This window comes from Sinocyclocheilus grahami, unplaced genomic scaffold, assembly GCF_001515645.1.
Source record: "Sinocyclocheilus grahami isolate Dianchi unplaced genomic scaffold, SAMN03320097.WGS_v1.1 scaffold1036.1, whole genome shotgun sequence".
Taxonomy (NCBI): domain Eukaryota; kingdom Metazoa; phylum Chordata; class Actinopteri; order Cypriniformes; family Cyprinidae; genus Sinocyclocheilus; species Sinocyclocheilus grahami.
The window spans coordinates 328,174-348,169 of NW_015506215.1; the positions used below are offsets into that span (position 1 = coordinate 328,174).

Consider the following 19,996-nt stretch of genomic DNA (forward strand, 5'->3'; position numbering starts at 1 on the left):
CTAATAATGAACTGTTCCAATTAAACACTTATTTTCACATAGCTATGAGAAGCGTTATACATGGACGCGCGTGCAGTTGCCGCACTGTATTAAAGCATTAATTAGGATAATACCGTATATTAAAAGCTAACATAAGCAGTAGCATTTACAAATAACACTGTATCTAAAAGTATGAGACGACAACAACAAACCAAAAACATAGGTCTACCATTAAAAGCCATGCTTGCATGGGTTCAGCATGATCCTCTTCAGTAATATCCTCTGCTTCTCAATCGGACTCAAACTGATAAGCGATATTAACGACGCCATTGTTTACAATACAACCGGAGCACATGCCGCTGAGGTGAGGGGCAGGTTGTTTAGACACGCACTAGGCGGTTTAGCCAATCACAACACACTGGGCTAGCTAACCAATCAGAGCCCATTGCCTATTTCTGAGGGAGGGGCTTCATAAAAGAAGGAAATTATCAGGGTGTTTCTGAGAAAAGGGACAGAGCGGTGTGGAATAAAGATAAATTATGTGAAAAATAATGAGTTTTTTTAAAAACTAAGCATTAACACATGTTAGACTGCACCCCATAAACACAATCAAGCCTAGAAAAAAAACAGTGAACCACCCCTTTAAAGACACTGAGGTCTGGCTTGGTAAAATTAGTCAAACGGTCCTGAGAGTGGTATATTCAAATTAGGAACTGAAAATATAATAAATTAGCCAAAACATGTAATGAACATGCAAGGAGTAGAAGATATGTAGAACTTTGTGAATAGTGGGCGTTTCCAATTCTGTGGAAATCTGCAGGGTTAACCAACAAATTATTATTTTTTTGAATACAGACCTTGTTTGGCCTGTAGTTCTCACTTGCCTTACAAACTTTTCCCAGGAACTGCCACAAAACAGTTAAGAAAACAAAAAACTAGGGGTGACCTCGAATAGTTGAAGATTCGATGCTGCGATAAGAGGAGCCTGATTCGACTACCAATCTCACAGTTGAATATTCGCTGCGGTGTTATGATCATGCCATTTTGGCCATATGAGGGTGCCCAATGTCTGATTTCAACTACTGGATTTTTTCGATCAGGTATGGTATTAGTGATTTAAAAATATTTAAGCCGGTTTATATATATTGTGTATACATTATTTATCTCGTATAAGATGCATCTGGTTGAGTTGCGCTGCAGTAAAGCGCTTCATTGTAGTACTATGGTGATTATCTCTTCAGCGCGAGCAGTACAAACAACAATGCAGTATATTAATAACTATGACTGGGACTGTCATATACATTATAATGAAAACACTATTATAATAAAACGCGAGTTTAGTTGCCGTGTTTCTGGACGTTGTTACGTGAAGAACGCGTCCACAAAAGGAGTTCATTCAGAGCCACGCAGACACGTTCATGTGCATTCGGGGCATTTTGTGCAGATAGCCTATAAGTCGTAATATTAATATTATAAATAATTAATGAATAAATAATTAAGCATATTCTATATAAAGAATATGAAGAAGATAAATAAAGAGTTAAATCCCATTGATTAAAAAACTTCTATAAAATGCTTTACTCTACTGGTCATCTTCAGCGCGTGCAGCTCAAATGCAGAACATTAATAACTGTCATATACATAACGTTATAATGAGAGTAAAAAAAAATATTGTGAATTCTTGGGGTTTTGCTGACGTTTAATGTTAACTATCTTTTAATCAAAACATAAAACATTATTTTTGTATCTGTGAGGTGTCCGTTACACATTTCCCCTGTGCGTTAACGTCAGTAATTATGACTGTCCAATGTCTGACTTGACTCTTGGTAATATATTTTGCCCCCCGCCCCCAAACATATGATTCGACTTTCAGTCGACTATCGGCAAGATTCGAAATTTCCGATTCGACTTTGTAAATCCTTAGTCGGGGACACCCCTACAAAAAACACTTGTATTTAAAAATAATAAATAAATAAAAATAATTATAAAAAATGTGTGTGTGTATGTACACCTTCAAAAGTTTAGGGTTGGTGAACATTTTTTATGTTTTTGAAAGAAGTCTCTTATGCTCACCAAGGCTGGATTTATTTAATCAAAAATATAGCTAAAAGAGTAATATTGTGAAATATTATTTACAACTTAAAACAACTATTTTCTATTTGGATGTATTTTAAAATGTCATTTATTCCTGTGATGGGAAAGCTAAATTTCATCAGCTATTACTTCAGTCTCATATGATGTTTCCTAAGCTATAGTATCACATTCATTCTTGAAATTCAACAACACCTTATCTGACAGCCTGCTAGATAAATACTTAATTAGTCCAACATCACAACAACAAGGTTTAGTCTATCATAGAAAGCCAAATGTTAAAGTTTCAAGACATAAAAACCCATGTACATGATCAACAAATGTAATACATTGTGACAACACAGCACTGGGCCAATAATACAATGGCATCTCCATCAATCAGCCTGAAAGTCTCTCTAGAGAAGCGTCTATTGTTGAAGCCTTGCGTCATGCTTAAAAAAAAATTAAATAAAATCTTCACACTCACAGTATCTAAGATGTCCCATGGGCAACACTATCAGTATAAAACCACTTATATCATTCAATAAATCTTTGCATCTTCTTCCTTGTAATCAGTGAGATGAGATTCCCTGAGGCTGCGCAGTGATTATGGTGTCAGAGCAATAAATCAACAGTATTCTCCAATGCATTGCTCAAAACTACAAGCCACAAGTGAGAACTAGGTTCCCTGCCAGGAAAAATCGCAAGCCAAACACCAATTCACATGAGTTTCCTGTCTCTGAACACACACACATAAGCAGTTCCTCTCCTTACGGAGGAAGTAACACTGCTCCTGTGAATTTCATATGGTGTAATGACTTTTCATCATGCTGGAAATATAAACCATATATATATATATACAGTATATATATATATATATTCACATCTAATAAAAAAATTAAGTTGGTCTTTTGCCCTTATGGCAATTAATGTGATTAATATTATTAAAATAATTAAATTTAATTATTCAATTATTAATATTTGATCGGAAAAAACACATTTAGATCAAAGTTGGATAGTACTGTCACTGCTGAAAATGGCCTGTCAAACAAAAAATAAATGAAAAGATAAACCTGTTTTCTAAAATTCTGTTACAGCCACAGTGATGTGACAATGCAGCAGAGAACATCTGAGGTCAAAGCATGACCTTTGAAGCTTATATAATACTATAAACTGCCTTTGATAAGCAGAGAAAGTGGCAGACTCCCAGACAAACGGCTTACCCAAACACACGGGCCAAACATCTGAAATGCTCTCCATCATTTGGGTTCTGTGGCCGACAGTGACCTACATCACACAAACACTTCATGCTCTCAGCAACAGCACAGATACAAAAGAAACTGCAGAGGCTTACAAACCATGGCCACAGCTGTGAAGTCTGATATCTGACAGGTTTGAAATGATTGTTTTACTAAATTATGTTTTGGCTGAGCTAGGAAAAATCCAATATAATCCTCTAAGGCTTTGTTCACACAAAGGCAATTTGGTTTTCAAATCCAATATTTAGGACTGACTGTCCATTTAGCAAGTGATGAAATCTGATCTGTTTGTTCAGACAGCACAGCCAATATTACATGTATACATCAGTTACTATAGAAATGCGTCAGCACAATGACAAGAGACTCATACACCAACTGAGAGTGGCTGTTAATAAGTGTGGAAAAAGAAGATGAAAGCTGGCCATTTGGTTTGCTCATGTCCATCATGGCATTTCATCATTTCACCACAACAGTTTACACCTTCATGCATATACAGTGTTCAAAAACACTAACCACGTAAGGAAAAGGTGTGCAAAATGCAAATATTTGGACTATATTTGGTCAGATGATATTAAAAACTTGATGATGTAACATTAATATCCAAAATATGAAAAAAACACATGAATTTCCACCATTCAGACAGAGACACATCTGAACAAGGCCGAGAACGATAAATGAGCTCACTGTCGTATACGCTGCAGTGAAACCTGATTATTTAACCAGGTAGCATGAGCAGGAGGTATTCAAGTCTCACCCCAAAGAGATGAAGAATAGAAATATTCCAAGAACCAATTCAATACAACCTCATATTTCACACGTGTAATGTATGCAATTACCGGCCAATCTGATGCTACCATGTTAAGGACAGTGCAAACTAAATCATACTCACTAACACACATAATTTGAGGGTTGTCTATATGATGTCTATAAAATATTATATGATCTATATGTTACTATATTAAAAATTATTATTATATGATCTATATGTCACTGCTTGGCTGAATTGAAAATATTTCTTTAACATAAAAAGCTCTCATGAGAGAATTGGTCTTGCATGTTTGGCTGGCTGGCTTAGAAGTATATTTTCTTCTTTCCGAGACATTAAATGGTCAGGAAAGGAAGAAGAAAACTTGAAGTTGGCAGAAACGTAGCTGTGGTCTTTGTCACTCAAGTGCAGCACTGAAGGGACCACACTGACTGAACTCTACCACTGCCAAGTAAACACACACAAACACATATGGAACTGAATACAAAAATGAAGCTTGCAGTTTGCTAAAATCAACATGTTTACAATAAACTCTGGAGACAATAACAGTAAAAGCACAGTAAACATCCCAAAGCGTGGTCAAGCTTAAGAAAGATTCGTGCTTGACTTTTATAAGATCACAGTTATAGACTTGGGGCCATTCACACAGGTCACGCTCTTGTGTTCAGACTGCAAAATATTTTGATTGATGGTCTAAGTACACATGCATTCAGTTACATTCATGTTTTTTCTCAGTAGGGGCCCATCTGTGCATCAGTCATTCATCTGCGTCTCTTTGTTGGACATCCTGCCAGTTTATATACTGATTCAAGTATTTTGCAATTCTAGTCTTAAACTTCTTGCTCTATTTTCAGCCTTCACTGTTGCGTTATTTTTTTTTTTTTTTAAGAAGATCTTTAAAAACAGCATGAAATAAATTCACCTTATATATTTTGTAAATGTACTTTATTGATCTTAGTGTGAACAATTCAGCCATACATAAGATTCATTAAAAAAAACTGACCTCATAATTTTTCATTTAAATATCATCTCGAACTTCAAGTGAAATGACAGACTTCTCCGATTATTTAGTCTGCTTCATGCCAACTTTTTCTTGGTAAGCCTTTCTCTACAAACTTGTGAAAAATGAGCTGCTCAGATTTCACTCCCACCATGACGTAGAAATCTTATTATAATATTACTGCCCCTTAATCAGCATGTTTCCACCCAAGGCCATTGTGTTTTCGCAAATGACAATGGTGTACCAGTTCTAACGCCATGGCGAAAGTTCAAGCAAAGCATGCTTACTGTTCTGTCTTTGGCTGCACAGACAAGCACAGAACGCTATTTAGAGTCCCAGCCTCAGAGGAGACAAGAGAGCAGTGGAATTATTGATTTATTTACTGTATATTACGCTGTTCTCACACGGATCTAATATAATTTCTTTCCCAGCTGTTTACCTTTAAGTGCAATAAGACATGAAAAAGAACTAAATTAGTTCTTTATTACTCACATGCACATGCTTCAGGTGTATATGACTTTCTTCTTTCAGACGAATCCAGTCGGAGTTACATAAAAAATTGTCTTTGATCTTTTAAGCTGTTTAATGCCACTCAGCTGGTGTTGCACTGCTTCAGTCCAAAATAACTTAAATAAAAATCACCCATCCATAAAAAAAAGTGTCTCACACGGCTCCGGGGGGTGAACAAAGGCCTTCTGTAGCGAATCGATGCGTTTTTGTAAGAAAAATATCCATATTCAAAACATAACCACTTTAATCTAGCTTGCGCTCACAGTTGTAAACAGAAGCAGTCCCGGGGGAATGACGTGTGAGGTCAGCTTTGCGCATGCTCTGCTCAGAAGTGACACACGGAAGTGCAGGGGAGAGATCAAAACAAAACAACGGTCACGAATTAGAAGTACAAAACGAGTATTTGTAAAGAAGAATGTCGGAGGATTTTGATATAAGCCAAGAGGAGACTGGTTTTCCTTTGCTAAAGTAAGGAAACTTTGCTTCCTTTGATCCTGTAAACAAACGTTGGTTTTCACGAGACTCACCGGCGCATGCGCAACGCTGACCTCATACGTCATGCTCCCGGAACTGCTTCTGTGTACAACTGTTGGTGCAAGCTACATTAAAGTGATTATTACGTTTTGAATATGGATATTTTTTCTTACAAAAACGCATCGATTCGCTACAGAAGGCTTTTGTTCACCCCCCAGAGCCTTGTGAGACACTTCTTTTTATGGATGGGCGCTTTTTATTTAAGTTCTTTTGGACTGAAGCAATGCAACACCCGCTGAGTGGCATTAAACAGCTTGAAAGATCAAAGACAATTTTTTATATAACTCCAACTGGATTCGTCTGAAAGAAGAAAGTCATATACACCTAGGATGCCTTGGGGGTGAGTAAAACGCAGCCAAATTTACATTTTTGGGTGAACTAACCCTTTAAAACAGGGGTGCCCAACCCTGCGCCTGGCGATCAACTGTCCATCAAAGTTCAGCTCCAACCCTAATCAAACACACCTGAAGCAACTAATTAGGGTCTTCAGGATCACTTAAAAATTAAAGGCAGGTGTCTTTGATTAGAGTTGGAGCTAAACTTTGCAGGACAGTTGATCGCCAGGAGCAGGGTTGGGCACACCTGCTTTAAAACCATAGCTTACAATTTAGCAGACAATTAAGTTTAAGTAGTCAGTCTGGTTAAATTATGCCATCCAAATAAGTTTAAAAGATCAAGCCATGAATCAAGACTCTGCTACCTAAACACCCAGGCTCAGAAATACAGTCCCTGGAAGGTTTGTAAAATAAGCCAAGGACTAATGAAAACCTCAGTCCAAATGATAGTAAAAAATGAGTGCAAAATGACACATTGCATAGCTAGCTACTATGTTACAGGAAGTGGCTCTAAATAAAGCCTAAATTATGATATACCTCACTGCATGTATGTTTGGCAAAATTAAATCAGTATAAATGATAAAGACTTGAGTTGCATGCAACAGATTATTATTCACCACACATGGAGAAGATATGACCCCAATTGGAATGTCAAATCACTGAGGAAAAGGTCAAACTTTCCTTGAAGAGAATTCTGGGAGATCAAAGAGCTTATCTCTAACTGGAAAAGACTCTCCTACATTCACTCTCACTACATTCTTTCAAGGTCTTTGTTTCCTTTTTTCTTTGCTTTTCCACCCAATTTATTTCTCATTCTACATCCACTCTATTTCTTCATCTTAAAGTGTTGCATATGAACTAAACGACATGTTAAGCGGCATGAAACTAAAATAAGAGTGGAATTTATACATGAATAAAAACAAACAAAATAAAAACCCAAATTCAAAAATACAGGATCTTCTGTGAATCTGGGGAATTTTGTAAGTAATAATAAGCTCAGGTCATAGAAATATATCTATTCTAATGATTATATTTCACTATTTCATTATGTTTCATTATTGTACTATAATTGAGGAGGTAAGGAATAACATGCAACTGTGTTGTGCTTTGGTCTAAAAACTTCCTCTGATCACGTACAATATTATAGAGACCTAGCTGATCATGATAAAACAACATATTTAGGATTCACTCCTTTTGTTGGTGCCAGTTCAGGGGGCCATTTACTGGGAAACAAGACTAGGAGGGTGGATGGGGTTTCCGTGGCAACAGGACATCTAAAAATGCAGTCGCTTGGCAAAGGTAAATCTATACCAATTACCTCCCTGTATTCACTGGGAACAAAAATCATCTGTGCACTCTTGCTCTAATTGACATGACATAACAAGATTAGGCTTTTCAATAAGACATCAAACTAAAGGTAAAGACGGTAAATCAGACAACATACTAGCTTATAGGCCTGATCTGGATCTTATGCAGCATCAATTTGTCCTGTAAGAACAGGGTTATGCACTTTTCTCTTGTTGCACAATTACTATATGCTGCAGCTGACCACCAAACCTTCTACATTTAACTAAAATGAGCATTAAAAGTAGTTTTTATAAAGAAAAGTCTAACGTTTGCATCCATGCTGAAATCTACAACTAATTATGCATGTATATTTTATATATTAATGCATGCAATTGTTGGAAATGCAAACAAGTAATATAAAAAAACTGATGTTATTTACATGTTTTTTCTCAAGACATTGGCAACAGCATTGTCATATTGAGAATTATAATAATTGACCTCAAAACAGGAATATTGATTTATACTAATGCATACACATTTGCTCTGCATCAATATGTCTTTCCAAAATAGGCCAGGATTAGTTTACAACTCTGTTCCTTTGAAAGGTCAGGTCTAGAACTCTATCAAATTACAATTCGCCATTTGTATTAATACTACTATCTAAACCTAATTGCTTTGTTTGCACTCTTACGGACCCTGATAAAACCTACAATTACAGACCAAGAAGGATCACATTTAAGAGGCTATGTCTGTCAGCTGTAGTGGTAATTGCACAATCACATTATCACAACACATTAACAGTCAATAAGCCATAGATTGGAGGTGACACAGGCCACCTTTAAGTCTGTGGTTCATCCCTCAAGGAATTTCTTAATTAAAATGCTAATGTCAGTTTTAACAAGCAGCTCATTCATAATTTAATCACACAAGACAAAACTAACCAGAACTTTGAGAGAGTATTGTTGACTAGATAGAAATGGACCGACATTATAATTTAAATCAATACCGAAAAACTGGTCATTATTTTCATGTTATGCCAATAACAACGTACAATATCAAAACTCTGTACTATTTTTTTTCTAAATAAACTAAAAATAAACTAACATTAATGGTTTTAAATGTTACAAATGTATTTAGGTATTATAATGCACAGTATAAAAATGATAATATAAAGATTAATCATACAGAGATTATGCTAAATATTAGATTTATTTTACAGAATTTTAAAATTATTAGTGTTTTTAAAGATTAACTTTAATATTAGATAACATAAGAAATCTAATCTATGTAAAAAAAATTTAAAAAAGGTAAAAATGAGCATTAACAATTAAAAATACAATATCAGCCAATATATAAAATATAAATAAAAAAATACATTATTAAAAATAAAAACCAATGGTACTAATATTTAGTGCATTCCTATTTGAAAGCATGAAATATAATGAAAGAAATGTACATCTCCATATTTTAAGATATCATACACTACATAGTCACATCGTTGACTACACATCGTTATACCAAAATCTAAGTATTCTTAAATCATGGTAAATAAACTAGAGAAGCAATATTTGTGGTTTGTTTTTTTAGCAATATTATAATAAAGTAATTTGCTCTCTAACCTCAGCTGTGCAGCTTCAACATGCTTGGGCCTATGACCTGAAAACACAGCAAACAAGAACTTTAATCCATTTTTCTGTCTACATTAAAGCATGCTTAATTCTTTTACATGGTTTAAATATGCACCAAGTCAATCCAACACAAAGGAAAGGAGGTATTTTTAAATTGAATGCAGCAAATAATCACTTGCAAAAACATGTACGTGACAGTGCGCACAGTTCCAGATGCTTCATGCCCTTCTAGAAGCAACTGCTTTCACCAATAGGCTGCAACATCGACATTTAGATGCATTATTGAAAAGCAATTACAGAGAGATCAGTGAAATGGCATGTTCTCCTGGCAACCCCAAGGACAGTTGTTCGTCTAAGAGAGGAATTATCTTAAGTTGCATAACGAAGCCAGTCAAGCTGGAGTCAGGCTCCTCTCTGCACGGCTCAGAGAGGAAAAAACCAGGCCAATGACGTTTGTTTAAACAAGCTTAGAGGACACTGCAAAAAGGCATTTAGGCATTTGAGTATTTCCCTAGCTCTCTAGGACTATGTAGACATGTTTTTCCAAGTTCAAATGTTTGGTTTATCACTATGTTTAAAAAAAAGGATCATAAAGAGAGTGACTGTAGATATAAAAGAATGATTCCAAATTCATCAAAATGTGCTGAGCTCTAAAAATCAACGTTTGTAATGTCTGTTTACACTGACTTTCAGAGATCCACAGCTGTATTTATTACTGGAATCAACATTGTTTCCTTTATTTTGAAGAGGTGTTGACACATTTCTGAACTGACAAAGCAACCAGAAGTCTAAGAGAGATGGCAGTTTCCAGGAACTATAGGATGAGTGACTGCACTCACTTGCAATGTGGCCGTGTCTGAGGCGACAAAGTTGAGAAAAGTTGAACTTTATGGAAATGCAGCAGCATAAAGTCTGGTTTATTTTACAGCTAATTCTGTGTAATGTCTGACTGAAGTTTTATTTTGTACACTACCATTCAAAGGTTTGGGTTTGGTTAGGTTTTTAATGCTTTCTAAATAAGTCTCTTCTGCTCAGAAAGGCGCCATTTATTTGATCAAAAATACATTCAAAACTGTATATATTGTTCAAAACTTATAACATTACTGTATAATATTGTGAAATGTTATTGACAACTGTTTTCTATCTTAAGATATTTTAAAATGTCATTTATTCCTGTGATGGTCACATCATCCTTTAGAATTAATTCTAATATCCTGAAACATTTGTGGAAACCGTGATACAATTTTTTTTAAATATTCTTTGATGAAGAAAAAAATTATTTGACACTTTTGTAACATCATGTCCTTACTGTCACTTTTGATCAATTCAATGCATCCTTACTAAATAAAAGCATTCTTTCTTTCTTTCTAAATAAACAAATAAAAACAAACTGACCCTAAATTTTTGAATGGTAGTATTAGGCCTGGGCGATAAAACTGTATCGATATTTATCGACAGTACACCTTCTTCGATAACGATATTAAAAATGTTTGATATAGTGCTCAATATAGGCACGTGCTATGAGTGACGCAGACAGCACACACAAACACGAACACATGCTTAAATGAGTGCTGTGCCTGCCTGTGATGAGGAGATTGTGAATATGAATATTAGTCAAATTTAAAATAAACATTTGCATTTGAATGTTAGGTGTGCATCAGGGAGTGTCATCAGTGGCGCGTGAGATGCAGTGATGATGCAAGTGACGTTATTGCATTTTAATGTTTTGTTAGTCTAGCCCACGAGATGCGCCGCTGCTGTGTTATTCATTCAAAATATTAGAGAAATATAGAGGCTCAATGCGGAGAAGATCTTGATTAGGTTAAAACCGAAACCAAGCCATTCACACAGAACGCATATTCAGCGCATTTTTTAGACGGACAAATATGACTGTTGCTCTCGCATCTCACACAAGAGATGTAGCCATGCAAAGTTAAAACAGTTTAAACTTTTAGAAAACACGTCACGAATTTGTGGAGGTTTATTCCTTTTCACTGCGTCTTTTATGTTTTTAAATGCAATCTTTAAATGTTTAAAATGTTTTTAAAAAATGTTCTGCGTGAATGGCTATTCGGCTCTTTGTATTAAGCAATGCATAAATACAAGATGCTGTTTTGTTCATAACGGTATATGCAATTTACGAAATTTTATTTGATTTATATGAGTTAATTTAGAAGTAATGCTGTTTTTTTTAATAGACATTTATTTCCTTGCTTTGACAATTTATATGCGCTGCATTATTTTGCTCATTGCGCCCTCCTGTGGCCTCGGGACACAAGTCAAAAGTTTCCTTAAAACCTATTTAATCTGCATATAAAACATTAGAAATTAGATATTTGTTTAATTTTTATTGTGTGTTTGACTGTTAAAACAAAAAAATATTTGTTGTTTGTCTCAATAAATTGGGTTAATTTAAAAATACAGTGGTTAAATTAAAAAAAAAAATTCTATTGCTCTTTGTTTTACAAAAGGTTATAAAAATGTCAAGAATTATCGATACCGAACGATGTGAAACATTATATCATTGATACATTTTTTAGCTATATCGCCCAGCCCTAGGTAGTATATGTCTTCGCAAAGCCATCATTACACAAATACACATGAACAGGGATATGTATATATAATGTGTCAATAAGCACAAAACTACAATGTAAAGTCACTCATTCTGACACTCCATAGAAATGGCCTGTGAATCTTCATGTTTCTGGCTTTTCCTGGCTGTCTTCCAAAACCGGAATGCCAAAGTTGTTTAGCAAGAGCAAAACACTCACCAGGAAGTGTCAGTGTCAACAGCCTCCGCAATTAGATATGGAATTCCTGCCCTCCACTTGCACACCTCATGAGAGCTGCTGCTGAGACCTAATAGAGTTCTGAGCAAAACAACTTCCTAATGCTTTTGTTTCTGACAGCTATTTCTACATGTAAGCACAAAGAGACATAAAGAAACTTTATGAAAAAATATTTTCCCCTTTCCTAGCTTGATATACACATTCAACTATCATTAAGGTTTATTTTCACATACCGTTTGTTTTAAAAGAACCAAACCCAGTTCACCTAAAGTGGACCAGAAAGGGAACCAGCCGAAAGTGACAAGTCCTTTTGGTGTTCACAATATAGTGATATATATACAGTGGGGCAAAAAAGTATTTAGTCAGCCACCAATTGTGCAAGTTCTCCCACTTAAAAAGATGAGAGAGGCCTGTAATTCCCTTTCTTGTTCACACCACAACTTAATAAGAACTCAGACGCCAGCTGCTGTGCAGCAGAGGAATAATGGAGTCTGGAAAACTTAGAAGATGAAGTGTACATGGAAGGGGAGAGGAAGAGCTGGCAATCCCTGATCATGTCACCAGTCAAGACATTTGCAGAGCTTTAACAACGTATTTCAGTCAAATTTTAAATTAAATATGTACATTCTGAATAAGATTAATTCAACTTCCTTTTTTTCTCAGATAAGATTGAAGATAAGTTGTAATTTTTTTTGGTTCTTAACTTAAAAAAAAAAAATAATAAGCTGTATTTCATTGTTCTGTTTTAGTGATTATTGTTTTTTTTTCTAAAGAATTATATAATATTATACCATGGTCTATCTGAATACTCGATTCTGATTGGCTGGCAGGTGTGCATTAAAACTGTTTAATGCACAGGTACTTCCAAGTCAGTTTAATCATTGTTCTGTATTAATGCACTGCTTTTATTGACGCATGCAAACACACACACACACACAGAGAATGAGCGAGAGAAATCGCAGGTCGCACTGCACACACACAGAAACAGTTAATTCAACTTCCTTTTTTTCTCAGATAAGATTGAAGATAAGTTGTAATTTTTTTTGGTTCTTAACTTAAAAAAAAATAATAATAATAAGCTGTATTTCATTGTTCTGTTTTAGTGATTATTGTTTTTTTTTCTAAAGAATTATATAATATTATACCATGGTCTATCTGAATACTCGATTCTGATTGGCTGGCAGGTGTGCATTAAAACTGTTTAATGCACAGGTACTTCCAAGTCAGTTTAATCATTGTTCTGTATTAATGCACTGCTTTTATTGACGCATGCAAACACACACACACACACAGAGAATGAGCGAGAGAAATCGCAGGTCGCACTGCACACACACAGAAACATACAGGAGCACAGAAACTTGCTGTCAGCGCTGCTTGCAACTTTTAAAATAATAGCTTTGATACTGAATCGCTACATTATATCTTTCAGCGACAGGGAGGTAATTGCTGTTTTTGAAGAAACTAAACTCACAGCTTTATGGTTTGCAGAGAGAGACGCACAGATGCAGGTAATTCACATACACAACATACATCTCTCTCTCTCTCGATAATTAATTCAAAGCAAGGCTAGAATTCAAATAATTCAAATGCATTCAAATAAATATGACTCACTACTTTATCTCTGTGTCTGATTTAAAGCGTCTGATCTCCGCTGCGCATCAGATGGTTCTTTGCCTCCGCATTTTGCATTAAACCATTTAATGCTAGCCGTAGATTACATAAATGACAACAGAATTGTTTTATATTGTTAGAATTAAGAGTTGGTTCATTTATTTATTTAATTGTATTTTTTATCTATATATTTTTTAATGTAACAAGAGACTGACACATATGAAAATTACATCCGTCAATAATATACTGTGTTATGTTGGTCCATACAAAAAACATATAAATACGAAAAAAACGAAAAGCGTACCGAGACATCATTGCATCTCCGGAGGAGGTCTGAGTATGGGCAAGCAAGGAATCACCTAACATTGCCCTTGCAACCAGAATATCCTAAAAACCACATGGTAACATGCTGACAACTATATAAAACATCCTAGGATCATGACAGCAACGTTTGCACAGGAAAGAGCCACTAATATTTCAGAAAATATAGTTCATTTTGCAATTTTGTTTGGTAACACTAGTGGTGCAGAAATTATGGCTTAAATGTACATTTACGTATTTAGCAAACACTTCTATCCAAAGCAACTAAAACATTGTATTCAAGTTCTTCATTTTATCGGTTCCTAGGAAATAGAACTCATGGCCTTGGTGTTGCTCTACTGTTTGAGCTGCAGGAAATGACACACTTCGACTTTAAACATGGGAATAAAATGTAAACAGTGACAATTTAATTCAGTCATTGACATGAAACAATAAGGTCACAAGAGTAAAGGTGTCATTTCCATTGTTTAGCTGAAAGGCTTCAGTGTTGTCTCTCTTCTATGTCAAGCACAACCCCTGTGGCGCTTGACAACAGACACAAATACACATTCGCTGTCAGGTGTTCCTGGATTCCAGGGGCATAAAATTGAGTTGTCAGTTTTGTTTACCACCTCTGCCAACATGCTGTCTCTCTGAGCACCTCCAGTGGCTTTGCAAATAGTAATTGGATTTGCAGGGAGTGCTGGGTCGTTATTAAAAGGTCCCTGAAGAAATGTTGCATTTCTTTTCAACCCACTTTATGAGGTTTGATTAGAATAAGAAGAAACTCTGATTTTCTTCAAAGGCCAACAGGTGAAAAACATCCACATATTCAATTTGTGGAAAAAAAATTTTTCTCTTTCTATCTATCCATGTGTCAAAAGCAGACAGTCCTGACTCATATGTACATAAACTGCAACATTTTCTAATGCATTACTGCACAAATCAGATCATAAAACATAACTTACATGTCATTGCATGAATAGAACTGCACCTTTGACCAGAGAGTGAATGTGTAACTAGCTTCACACTACCGATGATGTGCAATATTGCACACATACATTAATGACAAATGTTTTACAGACTCAAAAGTGCAGTCTGTTTAGCCTTGACTCCTAGAAACTTGGCAGGGAATCAAAGTTCTGATGCTGAAAAGATTCTACAGCAATGGATTGGGTTTTACTGGGTCCATGGTGCACCATGTGTGGCCTTGTTACATAATAGTGACTGATTACATTCATTAACTTTTTTCAAGCAGAGTAGACTGGTTCAGTGCACAGCACACACCTTTATTTTCTGAAACAAAGTCTGAGTTTGATTAATAAAGTAGCATATTAAGATCAAGAGTTAATAAACTGTGAGCTACATAACTACAGTATATAGTCTAAAACATCTGACTTGATGTCTTCTTGCATATCATATAAAATCAAAACCATCAATACGGTCTGTATGAATAGAAATACAATTTGCATCAGGTTATCGGTAGGACATCTTGATGCATTTTTGCTCAGTTCTGTTTCCAAGAATGCTGTTCTTACACAAGCAATATTTCATCCAGTGTGCACTGACTGCACTCCCTCTGAGCTTGGTTTAAATTGTCATGCCTGTATATAATAATGCATATTCATTGTGGGAACAAGTCAGTTTGCACAAAGTAAATGGAATTTCCTGTCAGGTCATAAGCGTAAGGACGTTATGCTGCGCTTTTATGCTACTCTACACAAAATATGTCACATTCTAGGACTGAATGAAACAGAATCCTTATCACATAGTATTTTTTAATCAATACTGCATCCTATTGTAGTGCAATATATTCATAAATCTCTCTGCAATCTCTGTAAAATAAACTTCCCAGGGAAGTGTGGGCTGTAACACCAAAATTTCCACCAGGGTCAAAGCACACTACTTTTCTCACTGGGATTATTTGTGATATAGTCTAGAGTTTGACAGGTTTAGGCTTTTCACACTACACTTATTTCATCTTATTTAACCCTGAGTTGCATACACATTCTTCAAAGCAATGTTTCACACTGATTTTGTTTGGGTTAAGCCTATGAAGAGCACCAGAGCATTGCAAGTATGTGCATGCAAGGACTGCAGCATATGTGTGTAGCTGACGCATGTTTAAGGAATTTTCTTTTTAGAAGTCAGTTTACGTTAACATTTATATAAATATATAAATATAAATGTACAGTATATTATGGGTTAACCACATTATTAATTTTTAAACCTTATTTGGGCATATTCTAGTTCATTTTAAATGGTCTTGCTCTACATTTTTTTAAAGAAAATATTATTTTATGAAATATCTTAATATGAGGTGATTAAAACTGTATGTATGTATAAAAAATAGTTTTAAATTGAGTATACAATGTCATTCCACATAAGATAACCTTAAATATAGTTTTAGGTGTGAAATGCCCATGTCTTGAGAACATGTTGCATCTAACAAGATTTTCTATAGATCTTTTTCAAATAAATAAATGGACATGAAATATTGTTTGAGCTAAAATATACAGTTACAATGATTAGAGACATAAAACAAGACCACAAGGATAAATGATCGGTTATGCAACATTGCTGGTCATTATTCTGAAATATTTGATGAATGCAGTGATTGACCAATCAGAATCAAGTATTGCAGAGAAAGTGTAATAAGGATGGGTAGTTTACATTGAAAAATGGGCAGCTAATGTTATCTAATTTGACATAATTAATCTAAAACTATTATAAACAAAAATACATATTTCTATAATTACTATACATGCACAGTATACTAGATGCTAGCCTAACAGTAGAAATTGTGAAATATTTGTTCTTTCAAAAAATGATTTGTCATATTGCAGGACTTTTCTAAATGAGCTAGTGATTTATAAAAATATACACTTGTTCTTATACACATACGTATATTTTAAACTAAAATATCATGTAGTCGAGTATAAAAAAAAGACCATGGGCATGTTATATATAACTACCAGCTTACACTGTTGCATGCCACTTAACTGCCTCTGCCTCTGGCGTTATGAATATGAAATAATCATGTCACGGAAGTGGAAGAGCAAGCTCAGGTGACACCGCGAACAAATTCACTTGAAGTCTGCAGAACTAACACTGTCCTTTTGGCAAACTAACACAGTCCTATTTAAAACGTAGATATGTATTATTACTTTTAAACGCAGTCATGGTACAGTGTTGTTATAAGGTGTCTAAGCTTCTTAGGAAATGGAATAGTCGTTCAGCACGGGTCTGTCGCGCGCCTTATTTTCCTCAATAACCATGATCATAACTCAGCATGACTACCATCAGCCTGTAATCTTCAGTGATATAAAGTGACTTTAACAGTGCGTTAATTGCAATGAGATTATCTTAAGTTTTATGCGCTATTTTGCTGACACTAACCTGAGATGCCTCCGCCAATCACAATCACGTCGTATGCGTTCGCAGTCATGGTGCTGTTCGTCTCACTGGCGCTCCGCTCAGAGCAGAAGAGCCGCTCCGCATCTGTGTTCAAAGCATTCTCAGCCCCGCCCCCGCCTCCTATCATTGGGAATGACACCGGGGTAAATGCACTGAAGCTCCCATTTGCGTGCTATGTAAAGAGTGCCAGCAGGAGGAGCACCTATTTCTATTTTAACAGTACAACATTATTGTACAAATATATTTAAAAAATATTAGAACATTTGATTACACAATTTTAATAAAATAAGTGTATACATTTATTGTAAATAAAGCGGGTTGCCACAGGGCCCCCTCAAGCGCGGGGCCCGGTGCGACTGCACCAGTTGCTCCCCCCTAAGGACAGCCCTGTGTATATATATATATGTATATATATATATGATACAGATAATTTCATTTTATAGATCATTTCATGGTCCTCGAATTTGATTGGTCAACCGGCGTTCCAGAACTCAAAATTTCACTGTTTTGCTGCATCTGAAATGGCTCACTAGTTTAGGCTACTCATTCACTCAAACAGCGCTTGGCAGTAGTGTGCACTGTAGCCCCGCCCCCGTTTCAGCACAGCGATCATTGTCTTTTGTCTTCCGGGTTGTATATCCACAGCGTAAAATAAGGTCGAACAAATTTATTAATTAACCACTCCCGGTCTACTGACATGTTTTGACATCACCTTCGAACATTACAATGCACATGATAACTTTCCTTAATTCAGTATTTTACAATAAGTAATTCCACTTCACAGGCTAATTACTCTTCAACAGCGAAAACTGAAGTTCAAGGAGAAAATTCTAAGGATGGCTGCGCACTTGTTTCTCTGACGCATCAGGGGCCAGTTGCAAAAACTTAGCCTCTATGTTAAGACAGTGAACTAGTTTGACCAACTAGCAGTTAACCAATGGGTAATAAGTCTTATATTTTGGATTCAGCTTAGACTATTCTACGTTTTAATGTAACCAAATTTTAACAATTTTGACCAGTCTTAAAGGGGTCGTATGATGCGATTTCATGTTTTCCTTTCTTTTTGGAGTGTTACAAGCTGTTCGTGAATAGATAAGATCCCTAAAGTTGCAAAGACTAAAGTCTCAAACCCAAAGAGATATTCTTTATAAAAGTTAAGACTGGTCCACGCCCTCCTAAAACGCCTCGTTTAAACACGCCCCCACATGTCTACGTCACGATGTGAGAAGATTTGCATAACACTGCCCAAATGTTCACGCAAAGAAAGGCGGTGTAACTTTGATTCTCACTGTAGTATTGTTGCTGCCGCCACCGCCATGTCGTGGAGACGCTGTGTGTTTCGTTGCGAAAAATACTTTGTTTGGCCTTCCAAAAGAGGACACAACTAGAAATCAGTGGTTAAGCTGTATTTACAGCACTGTTCCAGAACAGTTCAACCCAAATATTCCGATGTGTGCAGCACATTTTATGGAGGACTGTTTCCTGATCCTAGACTACAATGCCGGCTGTTCAATATGTAAAAAGACAGTATAAGTCATCATAATCCGTAATTATGTCCCCACTGGATGCTACAAATGCCTCATTTATAATGGGTTTTATTGGTTTTGTCTCGTCGCGCCGGGACACGGCATCACAATATGGTAAGGGGCGTAATTTGAACCTTAAACCACAAACACATTTCATTAAACCAAATACACAAAATAAATGTTCTTTTTAGCAACATCATATGACCCCTTTAAAGAACAAAATTAGATGACTAACTTTTAAGACTAATGTAACCCCTCTCCTCACGGGTACTCACTGCCACACCCCGTTCTTACTCCGAGTGGGTCTCGAACCCAGGTCTCTGGCATAGGAGGCGGACGCACTAACAACGAGGCTAAAGACTGCAGCCACTAGCGCATCTCTTGAGATCAGGGGAGTGAGGTTTACTTGCACAGCACCTACCGCTGGCCTCCGTTACACTCACCCCCCTAAACTTCACTCCCATCCGGGTCACAACACCAATGTAACCCCTCTCCCCCTGGGTCCTCACCACCACACCTCGTTCTCATTCCGAGTGGGTCTCGAACCCGGGTCTCCGGCATGGTAGGCGGAGGCATAAAACTTTTATGTAACCGGCCCCTGGTCTAGAAAGCAAAGAATGAATGTGAGCGAATTCGAACCCTGACGTAGTGATCAGCGTTGTTTTAAAGGGGTGGTTTTACATATTTTACATTATTACAGCACCTCTCTCCCCGGTCTGGCATGAACGGCTCGAATAGTTCCTTTATCAAATAAAGGCCCGCCTTCTGAAATACGAAATGTGCTGTGATTGGTTAGCTGGGCCAGTGTGTGTTGTGATTGGCAGCACTCGGCGTTTGGTCGGGAAATGTCACGCCCCTTACCATAGCCGCCTGCGAGCTTCAGTGTAAATATTGTATCAAAATCAAATCAATTTGAGCGCGATTTAAACCCGGATGATTATAACCACTCTTAAGTTCGTCTGCCTTGGGAAAGCTAGCGTGTCTC

The 19,996-nt window shown here is 36.3% G+C and overlaps 1 protein-coding gene across 1 annotated transcript in view; it reads right to left on the minus strand.

Annotated features, from left to right (window-relative positions):
* Positions 1-17,601, minus strand: part of mao (monoamine oxidase) — a 41,769-nt gene extending 24,168 nt beyond the window's left edge. The window contains exon 1 of the mRNA XM_016251286.1: positions 17,468-17,601. Within this exon, the coding sequence (XP_016106772.1) occupies positions 17,468-17,516 (49 nt within the window). The 5' untranslated portion in view covers positions 17,517-17,601. The remainder of the gene's footprint in view (positions 1-17,467) is intronic.
* Between the last annotated feature and the right edge of the window lie 2,395 nt (positions 17,602-19,996).